This window comes from Oncorhynchus nerka, linkage group LG17 (assembly GCF_034236695.1).
Source record: "Oncorhynchus nerka isolate Pitt River linkage group LG17, Oner_Uvic_2.0, whole genome shotgun sequence".
In the NCBI taxonomy this organism is placed as follows: Eukaryota; Metazoa; Chordata; class Actinopteri; order Salmoniformes; family Salmonidae; genus Oncorhynchus; species Oncorhynchus nerka.
The window spans coordinates 38,994,796-39,013,205 of NC_088412.1; the positions used below are offsets into that span (position 1 = coordinate 38,994,796).

Sequence of the window (18,410 nt, forward strand, 5' to 3'; positions counted from 1 at the left end):
ATGCTACCTGCCCGAATGCATAGTGTCACCTGTAAAGTTTGGTGGAGGAGGAATTCCGGTCTGGAGCTGTTTTTCATGATTCGGGCTAGGCCCCTTAGTTCCAGTGAAGGGAATTCTTAATGCTATATCGTACAATTACATTCTAGATGGTTCTGTGCTTCCAACTTTGTGGCAAAAGTTTTGGGAAGACCCTTTCCTGTTTCAGCATGACAATCAATACCCCCAATGCACATAGCGAGGTCCATACAGAAATGGTTTGTTGAGATTGGTGTGGAAGAACTTGACTGGCCTGCATTCGTTGGAGTTCAGTGGTTACTCCATCAAGACAGATAGACATTCATCTAGCCTCAGCCTGAAGTCCTATAGGCTCTGTGAGACTCTCTCCTTGGAGTGAGTGGACATTGATATGGGAGGTATCTCAGTCAGGTAGCCTGTGGCCATGCTCTCCCAGAGTTGGCCCAGCCGTGTTTTCGCTGCTCTCTTTGAATGTAGCTGTCCTTAGAGCTTCTAGCTGAGCTAGCGTAAGAGAGAGGGAAGAACAGGGGATCCATATGGTTCTTCCGCTAATAATGAAATCTCAGCTAGCTAGCACACTGCTGGAATGGGACGAGCTGGTCCTCCTTCCTCTGTCTTCTTCTATCTGTTCAACTTTCTTCTCCTCTTTTGTCACCTTTCTCTCTTACTGTTTGTTCAGTCTTTGAGTTGCTGGGCTTGTGGTAGTGTAGCTCTCCTTACTTCTCAGACGCTTCAGCTCTGCTTGAACAAAAAAGGGAATCAGGTGCTTGACTTGATCATTAAAAAGGACTTAATCATTCAAAAAAGCATTCCAAAATGCTTGACCTCACCTTAATTCTCCTCACTCTGGCGATCAGAAGGAGCCAGACCTCAACTCGCTCTTACACAACAACCCAAGAAAGTAATAAGCTGAACTCAGCTGAACTAGTAATTCAAAGTATTTCTCTGTGGAAAAGTCCAGGCAAGGCTGACTTAGATGGCAGGAGGGTGGAGGATTTCTTCACAGCAAATGAGAAGAAATCTTTTGAAGTGTCCCAATTTAACATGCCTATTTGACTGCATAGGCCTATAACTCTCTGATGTCCATGCCAGGACACATAGCAACTTTTTATAACTTGGAAGTCATTTTGCTGGAATGGATTATATTCAAATATAAATTAATGTAAATGGTACAAAACACAGTACAAGAGGCAGATCTATAGACATTTCAACAGTTGCAAAAGTATATGAGGTGAAACAGCTTATTATATAATAACCCCATCCTCATCTGTCCACACAATGTAGTAGGATAACATAGTTGATACCGGGACGTTAGTTGCAGGATGCAGCCTACTGTATTTCCACTGAGCTAGTACAATATCTACCTCAAGTAACCTGAGAGAGCAGAGTGCACCATCATCAAGCCTGTCCAACTGCAGAGAATATAATTATCTCCTGAATTCCCCACATAGCAGATATGTAGATCCTCCTTTAAAAAAAAATCCCAGCATATGTATCTTAAGAGAATGGGTTGTAAAGGAAAAAAAAGATATTTAAACACTTGTTGAAGATCACAGTGACAGGGATTGAGATCTGGGCCCCTGGAGGAAAAAACTCATTTTCAAAATGTCAGCGTTATTATCTGAATAAAACCGCAGGGCTGAGAGATTGGAGGAGAGAGAGAGGGTGGGAGGGAGGGATGGATGGATGGAATGAGGGATGGAGGGAGGTGTGAAGTAAAGAGCTTGTATTAGCCAGATGCTGTTCCCCATCCACTGCTTCTATGCTTTAACCCTGTAATTTAATCCTCCTCCCTCTCTCTCTCCCTCTCTCTGTTTTCTCCCTCGCTCACTTTCCCCCTGCTTTCTGTGAACGCAGCAAACAAGAAAGGTTAGTACTTCTCTCCTGTTTTACATCCGTACACCACTTTCCCCCCTCTCAACCCTGGCTTGGCTGTCAATCTGCAGCACACCCTTCCTCTCCCCTCCCCCTAAGGCGTCAGCATGCTAAGGCGTCAGCTGGCTGAACGAGTGTGCTTGCATAGTCCCTTAAAAGACCTTCGCTTGAAAAAAATATATGTTTTTACATCAAATTAAGACGTTATTGCAGTATTTCTAAAGTGAAAATATGTGCATGAAACCGATTCGTCTCTCGTTGAATGACAACAAAAAAACACTTAATTGAAGAACCCCTGCCGTTGACCAATCACCGACGAATGGGAGTAGACTTCGGCTACTGACTTCGGCTTGCCTCAAACTTTTTGCTGTTGTGCCCAAACAACTGATAAAACCCTCGCTGAGACACAAACTAACAAAAACGTCACAAAAGGTAGTTGAGCTGGGAAGCATGTGGACAGGTGCCTTTACTCCTCTATAAGATGTGCTTCTGGGTCAGGCTGCTCCACTCTGTTCTGTTCTGACTGATGCCTGATGCCTGATGTAGAGAGTCAGAGTGACAGACTGACATGCTCTTTGTTTCTACTACACTGTCAAGATCACACATAGCGAGGTCCAGTATGCGATCGATTCTTTTTCTACTACTCTTTTTTCTGACTCAAAAGTCATGATTCGTTTTTCTGAGTGACTCGTTCATTTTAGTCGTTCTTTTGGCCTGCTAGCAGCAGGATTGATATACAGTCCTCGGACTCAACAACTCTAGAGATGTGCTCTGACCAACAACTGTCTGTCATAATTACTCAAAGGAAAATAGATCATGCTGCAGGCAGCATAGAGGATAAAAATATATGTTAACTGACAATTCATCTCAGGGTGCAAGAATGAACCCAATTCATTAATTATTGAATGTTGTGATGGAATCGGCTTTGAAGAATCAAAGCATGAACAGCCTCTACTAAACAAACTTGAACTCGAGAACAAATAGTTTGGGGGGTAGCTGCAGTTCGCAAACCATATTGTGCTTATCACCCTCACGGCAGTTGAGCAATGCACTCCTCCAACAGTCGTTCATAATCTAGTCCGGATGTGGCCACAACTAGACCTTGTTGACATCATCTTATTTGTATCCCTAGCAATCAACAAATGTAGGCCTACATTGTTTAAACAACAAGTCTCAGTCACAAATGACAGCTTCAATAAGCACACCACGTTAAACGACACGTGAACGAGAGGTTTGTCGGATTATGACAGTTTTCAGTTCATCGTTCGCCGGTAGGGGCTCCTGCCTGCCAACTGTGATGAACGAGAGGCTTGTAGAATCAGGACTCTTTCAAGTTGGTGTGGGGTCCTGCGTGTTCTGGCCATTACTGACTCAAATGAACAAAATTAGTCTACAGAATCGTTCTTTTGACTGAACTTCCCATCACTATCACACATCACACCTTTCTTTGACTGTTTTTTTCACAGGAGACATGTCTGGCTCTTTACTGGTTGTGTGTCTATGTGTGTGCATCTGTGTGTGTGTGCATGTGTGTGTGTGTGTCCACGTATGTCGTGTTTGCGCGTGTGAGCATGCAAATATGTGCATGCGTGTGTGGGCAATGTTTACAGGCAGCTTTGAAAAATGTCTTTGATCTTGTTGATCTGTTGAGCTACATCTCACTGAGAGTTCATAGTCTGTAGTTTCTCCTTTGCCCAGTTCCCCCCACCAACACCCACACACACCTGCAGCCCTGATGCCTTGCAAGCTAAATGCAAAAAGTGGAGTTCAAATTACATGTCGTTTCCTAGGCAATAGTCAGAATAACAAAGCACGCTTCCCACACTTCCTTATTTCCTGCCTCCATGCTTTTTTACGATCTCCATTACAATCCTCATCTCGCCGTCCATCTCCATGGATGTGTCCTAAATGGCATCTTATTTCCTGTATAGTGCAGCTCTATTGACCCGAGCCTTAAGGGCTTTCGTCAAAAGTAGTGCACTGCAGTTACAGTTGAAGGCGAAAGTTTACATACACTTAGGCTGGAGTCATTAAAACTCATTTTTCAACCACTCCACAAATTTCTTGTTAACAAACTATAGTTTTGGCAAGTCAGTTAGGACATCTACTTTGTGCATAACACAAGTAATTTTTCCAACAATTGTTTACAGACAGATTATTTCACTTATAATTCACTTTATCACAATTCCAGTGGGTCAGAAGTTTACATACACTAAGTTGACTGTGCCTTTAAACAGCTTGGAAAATTCCAGAAAATGATGGCTTTAGATGCTTCTGATAGGCTGATTAATATTATTTGAGTCCATTTGAGGTGTACCTGTGGATGTAATTCAAGGCCTACCTTCAAACTCAGTGCCTCTTTGCTTGGCATCATGGGACAATCAAAAGAAAAAAGACCTCAGAAAAAAATTGTAGACCTCCACAAGTCTGGTTCATCCTTAGGAGCAATTTCCAAATGCCTGAAGGTACCACGTTCATCTGTTCAAACAATAGTACGCAAGTATAAACCCCATGGGACCACGCAGCCATCATACCGCTCAGGAAGGAGACGCGTTCTGTCTCCTAGAGATGAATGTATAAATCAATTGCCGAACAGCAAAGGACCTTGTGAAGATGCTGGAGGAAACAGGTACAAAAGTATCTATATCCACAGTAAAATGAGTCCTATATCAACATAACCTGAATGGCCTCTCAGCAAGGAAGAAGCCACTGCTCCAGACCCGCCATAAAAAATGCCTGACTACGGTTTGCAACTGCACATGGGGACAAAGATCATACTTTTTGGAGATATGTCCTCTGGTCTGATGAAACAAAAATAGAACTGTTTGGCCATAATTACCATCGTTATGTTTGGAGGAAAAAGGGGGAGGCTTGCAAGCCGAACAACACCATCCCAACCTTGAAACACGGGGGTGGCAGCATGATGTTGTGGGGGTACTTTGCTGTAGGAGAGACTGGTCCACTTCACAAAATAGATGGCATCATGAGGGAGGAAAATTATGTGGATATATTGAAGCAAATGGGTATTGAAGCAAATGGGTCTTCCAATTGGACAATGACCCCAAGCATACTTCCAAAGTTGTGGCAAAATGGCTTAAGGACAACAAAGTCAAGGTATTGGAGTGGCCATCACAAAGCCCTGACCTCAATCCTATAGAAAATGTGTGGGCAGAAATGAAAAAGTGTGTGCGAGCAAGGAGGCCTACAAACCTGACTCAGTTACACCAGCTCTGTCAGGAGGAATGGGCCAAAATTCACCCAACTTATTGTGGGAAGCTTGTGGAAGGCTACCCAAAACGTTTGACCCAAGTTAAACAATTTAAAGGCAATGCTACCAAATACTAATTGAGTGTATGTAAACTTCTGACCCACTGGGAATGTGATGAAAGAAATAATAGCTTAAATCATTCTCTCTACTATTATTCTGACATTTCACATTCTTAAAATGAAGTGATGATACTAACTGACCTAAGACAGGGATTTTTTTTATAGGATTACATGTCAGGAATTGTCAAAAAATGTCTATGAATGTATTTGGCTAAGGTGTATATAAACTGTAGGTTTAGGGCTAGTAACATGACTGACACCTCTCATAGACAGCTTTGATAGCATGGCATCACTAATAGCTGCCCCTGAGACAGAGTTAGGTGAGCACATCAGCAGCAGCACTCAGCGATGGAGGCTGCTGCACATGACATGTTAGCGTAATGTTAGCGCTACCCAGAGAAACGAATGCAGGCTTTAATGCATTTGCTTGGCAGCAGCTGTAACATGTCAACACTTAAGACCTCAGTTATCATGCTCGCGCTAGGAGACGTGTGTTGTGCATTGGGAATGGAGGAGATGTGCTCTCTCTCTGTTTCTCTCTCTCCCCTCTTCCTACTTTCCTTCCTCCTCTCCCTCTCTTTCTTTCTCTCCTCTCACTACTCCATCCCACTTTCCTCTTCCCCAAGTCCCTCCCTCTCCCACTCCCCTCTCTCCTTCCCTCCCTCCTTCTCTCTTTCTCTCCACCTCTGTAATTAGCCAGCCGTGCTAGTCTGTCACTGCAACTGATCTGTTAATTGCTCAACCTGTTTGTTTTCACACATTCATATGGGGGAAATTAGAGGTTTTAATGAGCGTAAACCTAAAACTGTGTCACCACTTCCCCCCCAGCTGTGTAGACAGTAAATTGGGCCCTCCACACATAAACGTCCTCATCTGGGGAACCAACGAACACAGCCCGGCAGACAGTGTTATTTAACAGCAGCATACTCAAATTGTACCCTATTCCCTATATAACGCATTACTTTTGACCAGAGCTGAGGGCTGTGGCTATGGTCAAAAGTAGGGCATTATATAGCAGGGATGGTGCAGTTTTGGACATAAAACAAATGTACTTATTTATGTGTACTGTATTTATATTATGCATTCTGTATGTTGACTTTGTGTCTTGTCTGTCTTGGACATGGTCTATTACTGGAAGCACCTATTCATTAAGTCAATTTCCGGGTATGTGTAAATGCGATTCTGGGATTCTGATCTGACTCTGAAGAGTAGATGTGTGCCTCTGCTTCAGGAAGTTACAAATCTCAACATGACTTTTAACTAACTGCAAATTGAGCATCGTCTTGGTATCTGGTATCTTCCACATGATTGCAGAAATAAACAGATGTCAGTCTTTGGGTTGGGTTCTGATGGGTAGTCTGTGTAAGGGGTTGACCATCCCAAGCCAGCAGGCCCCTGCTGTATGGTTACATTCCAATGTCTAAAGGCCTTTTAGCATGCCACTTAGAATACATGCCAAATACATTACATTCTAAATAGTAGTGTGAATTTTGGAACAGAGAATATACTGTGTTTACAGCTCCTCTCATGGCCTATCCTCCCTGCCTCTCTCCCCAGGAAACGAGCATCTCCCTCTGCCAAGGATGAGCACTCTGTTGGGGTGAAGGACTCTCTGCTGGCCCACTCCTCTGACCCTGTGGAGATGAGACGACTTAACTACCAGACACAAGGTACAGACGCACACAAACACAAAGTCACCCACCCAGACACACTAGCAGACCCGACTGATCACTAGACACACGCTGCAAATTCGGACGTTTGAAAAGGTCCTAAGAACATCGATAGGCCTTTCTCTGCACTCACCCCAAAAAAACACTGGGAGCAAACTCATGATTCTCGGAGTCGGAGCACGCTGCTCAGACCACTGCGCTAACGCAGGTCACAATGTTCTAGCAAGCTGCGAGATCTCTGTGAATGCTGATGATACCTGATGGTAATAGTGCGTTGTTTTTCATTATTTTTGTTTTGAGCCTCCCGTAAACCATAGTCCTAACCTTAACCACTCGGGAATGAACACATACAGTTAACCCTTTGAGTTGTTTCCGTTTCACCCCTGTAACCACACGGGATTAACCCTGTGACCATGCAGAATGAACGGGTCAAAAATAGACCTTCATCCATAATACGTTGAATTTCGAAGGGAAACTTCGAGATCTTGTTGAGCAGACAAAACAACCCACACAGACGCACTTAAGTTTAGCAACCATGGCCAAACTTTCCACTTTGCCTACAGTCAAATCTCTAACAAGGTTGCTTATAAAACCTGGCCTCGAGCCACCTCCACTGGTCACACTCTTACGCTTTGATAAATTCTGGTAAATGTGTAGATTTTTGTAACCACTTTGATAGGAGAAGCAATGTAATGCAGCTCACAGGACAGCTTTGGAAGATGTAATAGGAAAACCATCTGAGTTCTCAGTGTATATGCAGCTAAATTAGATTCAGCTAAATTAGAATAATATCAGATGCTGGTTATCTCAAATTAAAGATTGTCGACATTTAATTATGCCGACTATCATCGGTGGAATGTACCTGCTTTACTGCACACCACATTCTCCAGTGTAAAAATAAAATAAAATAAACACAGAGTGTTAAATCAACACTGAAAGTATTGAGTTTGTGGACCCATATAGACATCGGGAACCGTGTTAAATTAACACTGCTTAATTTAAACCCTTATTCAAATATTTCCCAGAGTGCCTGATCTTTCAAATAAAAAAACACCCATGACTGTATTTGTTAGTGACTGAGATATATACTTGTTGCATTCATCCATTTTCAGCCCTCCTGACATCACCAAGTGATAAAAAAAATGTATTTGTAACACAATACCTTACACATTTCATACAGCCTTATTTTAAGGGTCTTGTATTACCCTAATAGAGTGACCTGAAACTCATATACATCTCTTTGAACCAAAACCACACCCATCATTATTATATTTCCCAGCATGCTCTATTGCAGGTTGGGTTTTGGAATTGTTTGTTTCAGTATCTATGTTTGTGCACGTGCATTGATGCATTGGGGGGTCCCGAGTGGCGCAGCGGTCTAAGACACTGCATCTCAGTGCTAGAGGCGTCACTACAGAGCCTGGTACGATACAAGGCTGTATCACAACCGGTCGTGACTGGGAGTCCCATAGGGCGGCGCACAATTGGCCCAGCATTGTGGGTGTTAGGATTTGGCCGGGGTAGGCCATCATTGTAAATAAGATTTTGTTCTTTACTGATTTGCCTGGAAAAATAAAGGTTACATTTTTGGGGAGGCGTTAGTTACATTTCTTGGGGGGCGTTAGTTAAATTTTTTGCACCCGTTACTGAAAAGTTTTGTCCAGTTTAAATGTCTTAGGTAGTCTCCGCACAATGTTCCTAATCCTGGAAGTCATTCCGAATGCAGATGAATACAAACGCCAACTGTTGGATATCCTAACTCTGGCTGGATTCAATAGGAATTACACATCACTTTGCAAACTGGCATAATGTGACTTGCAGGTATAATTTAAAAACGATGTTACATTTCCCAGGTTTTCCAGAAATCCTGGTTGGAAGTTTCCTGGAAATGGAAGCGGGAAATCTGAAATAATTCAGTCAATTTTGATAACCCTAATTCCTTCCTGGCCTGAGGTATGAACTGGGGTACAATTAATGCACTTAAAAGGGTGCAAAGGATGACCTTACAGAGTACCACTACAGTTACAAGTGTTTGTACCCCTTTAGGCACAAATTGAAACCTTTTGTTGTGTGTAATACAATGGCCTGAAAGTTGTGGTTTTACAGGCCACATAGGGCCTGCAAGTCACATTATGGTGACTTACACATCACCTTTGTATGTGCTATTGGAATCCAGCCAGTGTAGTAATATAACTTTTGGAACCTGTTTTCAGAATGGGTTGGGAAGACTACACTATGAGACTACCTAAAGCAGGACTTTCCAACCCAGTTCCTGGAAAGCTACCATCCTATAGGTTTTCACACCAACCCTAATCTAGCATACCTGACTCTAATAATTAGCTGGTTGATAAACTAAACCAGGTAAGTTACAACTGGGGTTGGTGCGAAAACATACAGGAGGGTAGCTCTCCAGGAACGAAGTGGGCGAGACCTGAGCTAAAGCATCTCAACTAGAACAGCCATTTCAGTAACAGGTGCAATAATTATAAGTAACATATTGGATCAGTTTAGAAAATATTTGTCATTTTTATTTGAGTGGCATAATATTAATTAATTAATCCATGTACATGCACATGCACAAACAGATAATGAAACAAACCATTTTGAAAAATCTAACTGCAATAGAGCTTACTGGGAAACATGTTAATGATTGTCATGGTTTTGGTTCATAGTGATGTGTACGAGTTCCAGGCTCCTGTATTTGGGTAAAACTCGGCACTCAAAGTAAAGCCTTATAAAATGTGTATGGCGTTGTGCTAAAGTGGCACTCCAGTCTCCTTTTCACATGATTTAACATCTGATTTACTTAACAAAAGGCACATCTCAATAGGTGGTACAGTTAAGTCATGACATAGCACAGCACAAATGGGGGGGGGGGGGGGTTATTTTGTTCACTATTGCTCTCTATTGTTCCTCACGCAAGGGGGGAGGCAGATGACATCACAATACCATCAAACCAATTTATTGAATTCCCTACTCCTTGGCGTTTTCAGTTGTGTCTAAACACCACTGTTTTGCTTAAAACATAATTTGTGTATCCTTTAGTGTGGGGACATGACTGTATTTTATACTTGGGATATTTATTTTCAACAGGAGAAGTTCAAAAATCACTGGAGGATGTCTTTAAAAAAAATATGTAATAACATATTCAATTAGGTGAAGTCCATGGAACCAAAAATGGATAAATGCAGCAATGATGTCTCTGTCACAAACAAATACAGTCATGGGTGGTAACTAACTCTCAGAAATACATTAAGCAGTGTGTTAATTTCACACTTTCTCAGTGTTATTTGTTTTTGTTTTTAAAACTGGAGAATTTTCTGTGTGGATGTCATCATCTTGTCTTTGTTATATTGGGAGGATTAAGGATGAGAAGGATTGTAAATTAACAAGGCCTAATGTATAGGATCATATCAATCTTGTAGTATTTGTAGTACTTGGGTTGAGGTGAAGTTGGTATGCTCTATGCAAAGAGAGATACTGTAGTTGAGGATTGAAGGTACCATCTGTCGATCGACAACTCAAAGCGCTGGTTTTAGTCTGAAAGTTGAGATGTCCTCTCCCTCTAAACTTCCATTTATGACCTTAAGAAGACTAAATGGTCTCTTATCATACCGTAAAACTTAAATTAAAAGCTGTCTCAAATAGCCGCCTGTCCTTTTTAATAGCCGGGCGGGCAAATAAACGTATGTTTTAAATAAATAACTGGCAAGCAGGGTCCTGGTCAAATGTCGTGCACTATATAGGGAATAGGGTGCCATTTGGGACACAGGCTCTGTGTCTCTTCTAATGGGCTGGAATGACCCAGCTTGCTAATTAACTACCGTTGGAAGCAGCGTTGAACTCGAATATAAGCCCACAGAATCACTCGCCCTTTCTTTCTGTGCTTCCTCCTCTCCTCTCTCTCTAGCACTTTCTTCCTGTGCGCTCTCTCGCCCTCTTTCTCGCTTTCTCACTCTGTCTCCTGCTGTCACTCTTTCTTACTCTATGCCGTCTCTCTCTCTCTCTATTTCTCTCTCTCTCTAACCCTTCATCTCATCTCTCTCCCCTCCATCCCTCCACGCTGGGGTGTTTTGAAGCTAGATCCTTCACAGGGATCCTCTTTAGTATTTGTTCTAGTAATGTGCTATTAGATGGGCAGCTTGTGGGTCTCTAGCAGTGGGTGACCTGTCTGATGTTGTTTACACAAATAGAGGCAGGTATGTTGTTGACTAGGTTGCCTCTTACCTTGTGTGTCCTTCATGAGCAACAATGAAGAACAGCGCTAGACATCAGGCGTGTCCTAATAGCTCAGTTCTTCACTATCGATGCCTCTGTTGCATACTAAAGCACTCTATGATACTTTAATATAGGGTAGTAGTACATACAGTATAGTCTGTCTTATGTCTAAGACAGTTATGTGTCAGGGTACGTTTGGACTGTCATGGTAGCCCGGACCCAATACCATGAGGTGAAATCGAACAGTTCAATTTGGATCCAGGCTATTGTCATGGATGGAGACCGCCTGGAATTGCATCATTCCTCTCAGTTTCAGCCTAACAAACCGACTCTCTTCAGTTCTGAAAACCTTGGTGCTCTTTCTCTATCCCCCTTTATCTCTCTCCTTCTTTACCCTCTTCTCCCCTCCTTTTCCTCTCTTACCCCTTTAACATGAATGATCCCTCTGGTATTGGCTCTTGAGTATGACACACCGACCTCCCCCATCTTCTCCCCACAGGTTCCAGTGCCCTCAGTTGTCCGAACACTCCAAGTTAGTTTTCATTCCTCCTGTGTTTTCTACCTATTTAAGCATATCCTCTTTCCTTCTCTCTCTCTCTCTCTCTCTCTCTCTCTCTCTCTCTCTCTCTCTCTCTCGCTCTCTCTCTCTCTCTCTCTCTCTCTCTCTGATCTCTCTGTGATCTCTCTCTCTCTGATCTCTCTGTGATCTCTCTCTCTCTCTCGCTCTCTCTCTGATCTCTCTCTCGCTCTCTCTCTGATCTCTCTCTCTGATCTCTCTCTCTGATCTCTTAGTCACTCTGCATCAGTTCTCTCAGTAGCACAATCACAGCTCAGACTGTGCTTCAGGGGGAGTTGGAATATGCAAAAAAACACATTTCCAATTCACACATGTACAAGTGGATTATATGTATGTGTAAATTGGAAATGTGATTTTTTTTCTTGCATATCTCAACTCCCCCTGAGGCACAGTCTGAGCTGTAATAGGACAAATATAACTACCCATCAATTACTTATTAGTGTTAGAACTGATGCTGATCTGTACATACAGTAGTTAGTTTATGTAGTCAGTGACTGTTGCACCAAAACCGACAGCAAGTGTTGTGATGGTGCTACTTTGGGAGCTGAGTTGGAACACCCCCCCCCCCCCCCCCCCTCCTCCAAGAACACCCACCTCCACCCTCTCTATTCATCCTCCACTGCTGATTTCTGTATGTCACCCACTAAGGCCATCTCATCTCGGCTCCATGCTAGCTGCACCTTCTCTGTGAGCATCTGATTTGTAGCTCAGTTGGCTGGATCCTCCCACCCCCTTCCACTGCACTCCCTCCCCCCTCATCCCCACTAGCTGTGTCACTTCCTTTCGACAGGCTGGCCTCAGAACTGCTACCTGTCACCGCTGGCTGAGAACTATCCACAGTGTTTGATTGGATGGCTGTTTGTGGGAGGTCAGGGGTTATAGAAGAGAGTCAGGGTTTAGAGGTCAGAGCTTAGGGTCTTTAATAATAAGCCAATAAGATAAGAACGCAGTAATATGCATAGAGCCTCTATTGACAATGATATAATTCATGTATTATTTGAATCAATATTATATGTTTGAGACATTTGTGTCTGTGTTTGTTGGTTAGTGGTGTCTGTGTCTCGGTCTGTCCGGTCATTTTGGAGGATAATCCATTTGCTATTGCTTTGAGGACAAGCAGAGATGAAAGATTGTTCCTGCATCAATCCCTGAGCTCTTTTACCGCTGAAAAAGATGATATACTGTACCTGTATGTGTTCTGTTTATAAGTCCCGCACTTTGAGGTTACAATTTCAGCATCATTCGTTTCAGGATCAATAGCTATATATCACCTGGTAGCAAATGTATATGGTATATCTTCTAAAGTATTGTTTTGCTTTGTGACAATATCATTACTAATGTATTAAGATGTTGGTCTTATGTAGCTATAGCAAGGGATAGTTTGCACATAGTTTGCACAAAATTGGAAAGTGACCTGTTGTTAAAGCATGATGCTCTGAACATCCTCTCTTTCTCTCTCTCTCTCTCTCTCTCTCTCTCTCTCTCTCTCTCTCCACACACACTTCTTTCCATATCACGACTCTCAATGAGCTCTGTGCTTTGTCATCACACTTGCATCAGTTCACTGGTTGCATATCTCACATTCAGTGTGTGTATGTCTGTTGTGTGCAGGTTAGCTTTTTCGTCATGAATCCTGTTCTGGAGGCACCTCTGCAGAACGGTCACTAGCTTGCACAGCCACAAAGTCACAACATCTGATTTTAAACATAACATTAACCTTAACCACACTGCTAACCCTAATGCCTAACCCTAACCTTAAATTAGGATCAAAAAGCACATTTTGTTTTCAGAAATGTTTACAATATAGCCAATTTTGACTTTGCAGCTGGCACATCTAGCAGAAATCGCTCAGTTCTGCCTCCAGGACCACTCTCATCCCAATAACCGTCAACCTGCTGCAAGTGTGTGTGCGTCCATATATCACACTGTGTTGTACTTTTCATCCATAGCTTCTGGAAAGTTTTATGTACCGCTGTAAATAGGTAACATTCCTCCTCTCTCCTTCAGGGATGATGGAGCACCCTTTCATCTCCACCACTGATCTTGCTAACCACATCGAGCGACTTAAAGCCAACGACGGACTCCGCTTCTCACAGGAGTATGAGGTAACTACCCCTGCTCTGCTCTGCCCTGCTGATCACCACTGGCTGTCTACAACTCAGTTCGCTCATATACTGTAGTCTCTGTAGTCTCTAGATCTATAGTCTCTCTCAACAGATTAGCTTGACACTTTGATTATGGCTCACACACTGCCCTGCAACCACTGGCTGTCTTTATCACTACACTCTTAGAAAAAAAAAACATAACCCTTTGAAGAACATTTTTTGGTTCCAGGTAGAACCCTTTCGTGGTCGATGACACAGTCGATGACGTGGCACGCAACCATTGGTTGATGCATAGAACGTCTCGGCAGGGGAACGCAATGCAACCATTGGGCGGATTCTATTATGCTGAGCCAGTGAGATGTTTTGCTCAATAAGCAGACCAGAGTGGGCCTTCCCCAATCAGAACATTTTTGGGGGTGTCTCTATGGTGTCTTTATGTCTCTGCCTCAAATTTCTTCATTCTTGTTGGCTCGTGATAGCTAAGATTATCTATTATATTGACAAGATGTTCAAGTAACCGCTCTAACAATGAAAATACATGTCCTAAAATATGGAAGGCAGGCAGCATGGAAGGCAGGCAGCAGGAGACGAGATCAGGTGGGACCATTCTAGCCAGTGAGAGAGCAGATACGTGTGTGAACAACAAGCAGAATGGCACGTGTGTCCACTTATAAGAGTGCATTTGTAACAACCTAGACATTATGCTATTTGATCACGTAAGCGTCATGTAATTTGACACTCTCTCATAGACTTCCATGCAAAAAGATCTGCTTATCTGGCAGGGGCAGATTTTGGACAGAGGTTATCCTCTCGCTTCACCTCTTCCTCTCTGGTGATAGTTAGTGATAGTGATGCACAAGCTAGGCCTATTTGGAACATTGCTCATCTACACACACACTTTGTTCTGCCGTTTGGAATAGAGCGGGAGTCTGTGATTGGCCTCTAACACACACATTTGTATAAGTACAATTCTAATACGGTCATGACCACTCAAAGTGTAGTAGTCGTCAGAGTACCGTGAGTGTCTTTAATAGGTTATGCATACTGTTTAAATTATGTTTCAGTGGTGAGGGTTGGGAAAGAAGCCCAGACTTTGTCAACTGTTGTCATTTTAAAGGGTGAACTTAGCAATTAGGTAGAATTATGCAAATAGCTAGTAAAAAGTCTGAGCTAAAATTCTCACTCTGGTTTATATGGGCAACACATACACCTTTCTTCTTAATTGCCTACGATTAGTGATTCATGATCACTGCCAGCTACTGAGTGGTGAGTGCTGCCTTGCGCCAGTCCAAGTCTCTCCCTGCCTGCACTGTATTCAGACAGGTGAAAACAATGGCAGTTGTTGGTTGATTGTGCCTTACTCTGTTTGGCACATGCTGTCCAACTCAAACGTTTCCTCAGTAGTGGGGACTGATGCCTTTTGCTGACACAGGGGAAGGAAGCAACACCATATGTTCAGGGAGTGTCGAGTCACGCAGAGATGACACATTTAGGATTGGGACTTTGCAAACAATTTATGAGAGGGCTTGGCTATGTAATGTACGCTGGGGAGTGACGAAAGGTATTAATCAGGCTGTTCACCAGACACAATCACCTCCTAATGTGCCTCGCTAGATTAGGATATCATCGGGAAAAAGAATGGGAGACGCTTTTTGAATACCAGTGCGTCGCTGCTGCATCGTTCAGTTATAGCAAATGATAGGTCTGTTTAACATGTCTTGTGCGTTCGATTCACTGCATTGCCTGTGTGGCTGTTTTTCCCTCGGTGGATCTGTAGACAGGTTCCATAAACAACAACGACAAGCGCACACAACCATGCGTGCACACACACACACACAACCATGCGTGCACACACACACACACACACACACACACACACACACACACACACACACACACACACACACACACTGTAAGACTTTTCTGTAATTTCAACAGTAAAACACTGTAGAACGCACAATAAAATACCTTAAATGTCTTTTTACAGATTTAATGATTGTGCATTGTGGGAAAATGTTGTGGAGCCCCTAGTTCCACTCTTCATACCCCTGATAACTCCTTTGTCCCACCTCCCACACATGCGGTGACCTCACCCATTACAACCAGCATGTCCAGAGATACAACCTCTCTCATCATCACCCAGTGCCTGGGCTTACCTCCGCTGTACCCGCAACCCACCATACCCCTGTCTGCGCATTATGCCCTGAATATATTCTACCATGCCCAGAAAACTGCTCCTCTTATTCTCTGTCCCCAATGCTCTAGGCGACCAGTTTTGATAGCCTTTAGCCGCACCCTCATACTACTCCTTCTCTGTTCCGCGGGTGATGTGGAGGTAAACCCAGGCCCTGCATGTCCCCAGGCACCCTCATTTGTTGACTTCTGTGATTGAAAAAGCCTTGGTTTCATGCATGTCAACATCAGAAGCCTCCTCCCTAAGTTTGTTTTACTCAATGCTTTAGCACACTCTGCTAACCCTGATGTCCTTGCTGTGTCTGAATCCTGGCTCAGGAAGGCCACCAAAAATTCAGAGATTTCCATACCCAACTATAACATCTTCCGTCAAGATAGAACTGCCAAAGGGGGAGGAGTTGCAGTCTACTGCAGAGATAGCCTGCAAAGTAATGTCATACTTTCCAGGTCCATACCCAAACAACTCTCTCCAGAAATAAGTCTCTCACTGTTGCCGCCTGCTACCGACCCCCCTCAGCTCCCAGCTGTGCCCTGGACACCATTTGTGAATTGATCGCCCCCCATCTAGCTTCAGAGTTTGTTCTGTTAGGTGACCTAAACTGGGATATGCTTAACACCCCGGCAGTCCTACAATCTAAGCTAGATGCCCTCAGTCTCACACAAATCATCAAGGAACCCACCAGGTACAACCCTAACTCTGTAAACAAGGGCACCCTCATAGACGTCATCCTGACCAACTGGCCCTCCAAATACACCTCCGCTGTCTTCAACCAGGATCTCAGCGATCACTGCCTCATTGCCTGTATCCGCTACGGAGCCGCAGTCAAACGACCACCCCTCATCACTGTCAAACGCTCCCTAAAACACTTCTGTGAGCAGGCTTTCCTAATCGACCTGTATCCTGGAAGGACATTGACCTCATCCCGTCAGTTGAGGATGCCTGGTCATTCTTTAAAAGTAACTTCCTCTCCATTTTAGATAAGCATGCTCCGTTCAAAAAATGCAGAACCAAGAACAGATACCGCCCTTGGTTCACTCCAGACCTGACTGCCCTCGTCCAGCACAAAAACATCCTGTGGCGGACTGCAATAGCATTGAATAGTCCCCGTGATATGCAACTGTTCAGGGAAGTCAGGAACCAATACACGCAGTCAGTCAGGAAAGCTAAAGCCAGCTTCTTCAGGCAGAAGTTTGCATCCTGTAGCTCCAACTCCAAAAAGTTCTGGGACACTGTGAAGTCCATGGAGAACGAGAGCACCTCCTCCCAGCTGCCCACTGCACTGAGGCTAGGTAACACGGTCACCACCGATAAATCCATGATTATCGAAAACTTCAATAAGCATTTCTCAACGGCTGGCCATGCCTTCCTGAAACCCCACCTCTTTCAGGAATACCTAGGATAGGATAAAGTAATCCTTCTCACCCCCCCCCCCCTTAAAAGATTTAGATGCACTATTGTAAAGTGGCTGTTCCACTGGATGTCTTAAGGTGAACGCACCAATTTGTAAGTCGCTCTGGATAAGAGCGTCTGCTAAATGACTTAAATGTAAATGTAATCTCAGTTCACTGGTCACGATGGCAACACCCATCCGTAGCACGCGCTCCAGCAGGTGTATCTCACTGATCATCCCTAAAGCCAACACCTCATTTGGCCGCCTTTCGTTCCAGTACTCTGCTGCCTGTGACTGGAACGAATTGCAAAAATCGCTGAAGTTGGAGATTTTCATCTCCCTCACCAACTTCAAACATCAGCTATCTGAGCAGCTAACCGATCGCTGCAGCTGTACATAGTCTATTGGTAAATAGCCCACCCATTTTCACCTACCTCATCCCCATACTGTTTTTATTTATTTACTTTTCTGCTCTTTTGCACACCAATATCTCTACCTGTACATGACCATCTGATCATTTATCACTCCAGTGTTAATCTGCAAAATTGTAATTATTCGCCTACCTCATGCCTTTTGCACACATTGTATATAGACTTTTTTTCTACTGTGTTATTGACTTGTTAATTGTTTACTCCATGTGTAACTCTGTGTTGTCTGTTCACACTGCTATGCTTTATCTTGGCCAGGTCGCAGTTGCAAATGAGAACTTGTTCTCAACCAGCCTACCTGGTTAAATAAAGGTGAAATAAAATAAAAAATAAAAAAGCTTCTATGGCTTATTAACGTATTTTAAGACTTGCATTTGAGGCTATATTTGTTGCGCTCTTGAGTGAGAATGCTGTATCCACACAAAATACAGTAATATTCTGTACTTTAGGAAGCTTGAACCCCCCTTCCCCCACTTTGTTATTAGGTAGAATTAAGTAGAATTATGCAAATAGCTAGTAAAAAGTCTGAGCTAAAATTCTCACTCTGGTTTATATGGGCAACACACACACACACACACACACACACACACACACACACACACACACACACA

The 18,410-nt window shown here is 43.4% G+C and overlaps 1 protein-coding gene across 1 annotated transcript in view; it reads left to right on the plus strand.

Moving 5' to 3' along the window:
* The window catches only part of ptprfa (protein tyrosine phosphatase receptor type Fa), a 441,814-nt gene that overhangs the window by 403,569 nt on the left and 19,835 nt on the right, over positions 1-18,410 (plus strand). Inside the window, 2 exon segments of the mRNA XM_029686556.2 lie at positions 6,775-6,887; positions 13,690-13,787. Coding sequence (XP_029542416.2) covers positions 6,775-6,887; positions 13,690-13,787 — 211 coding nt within the window.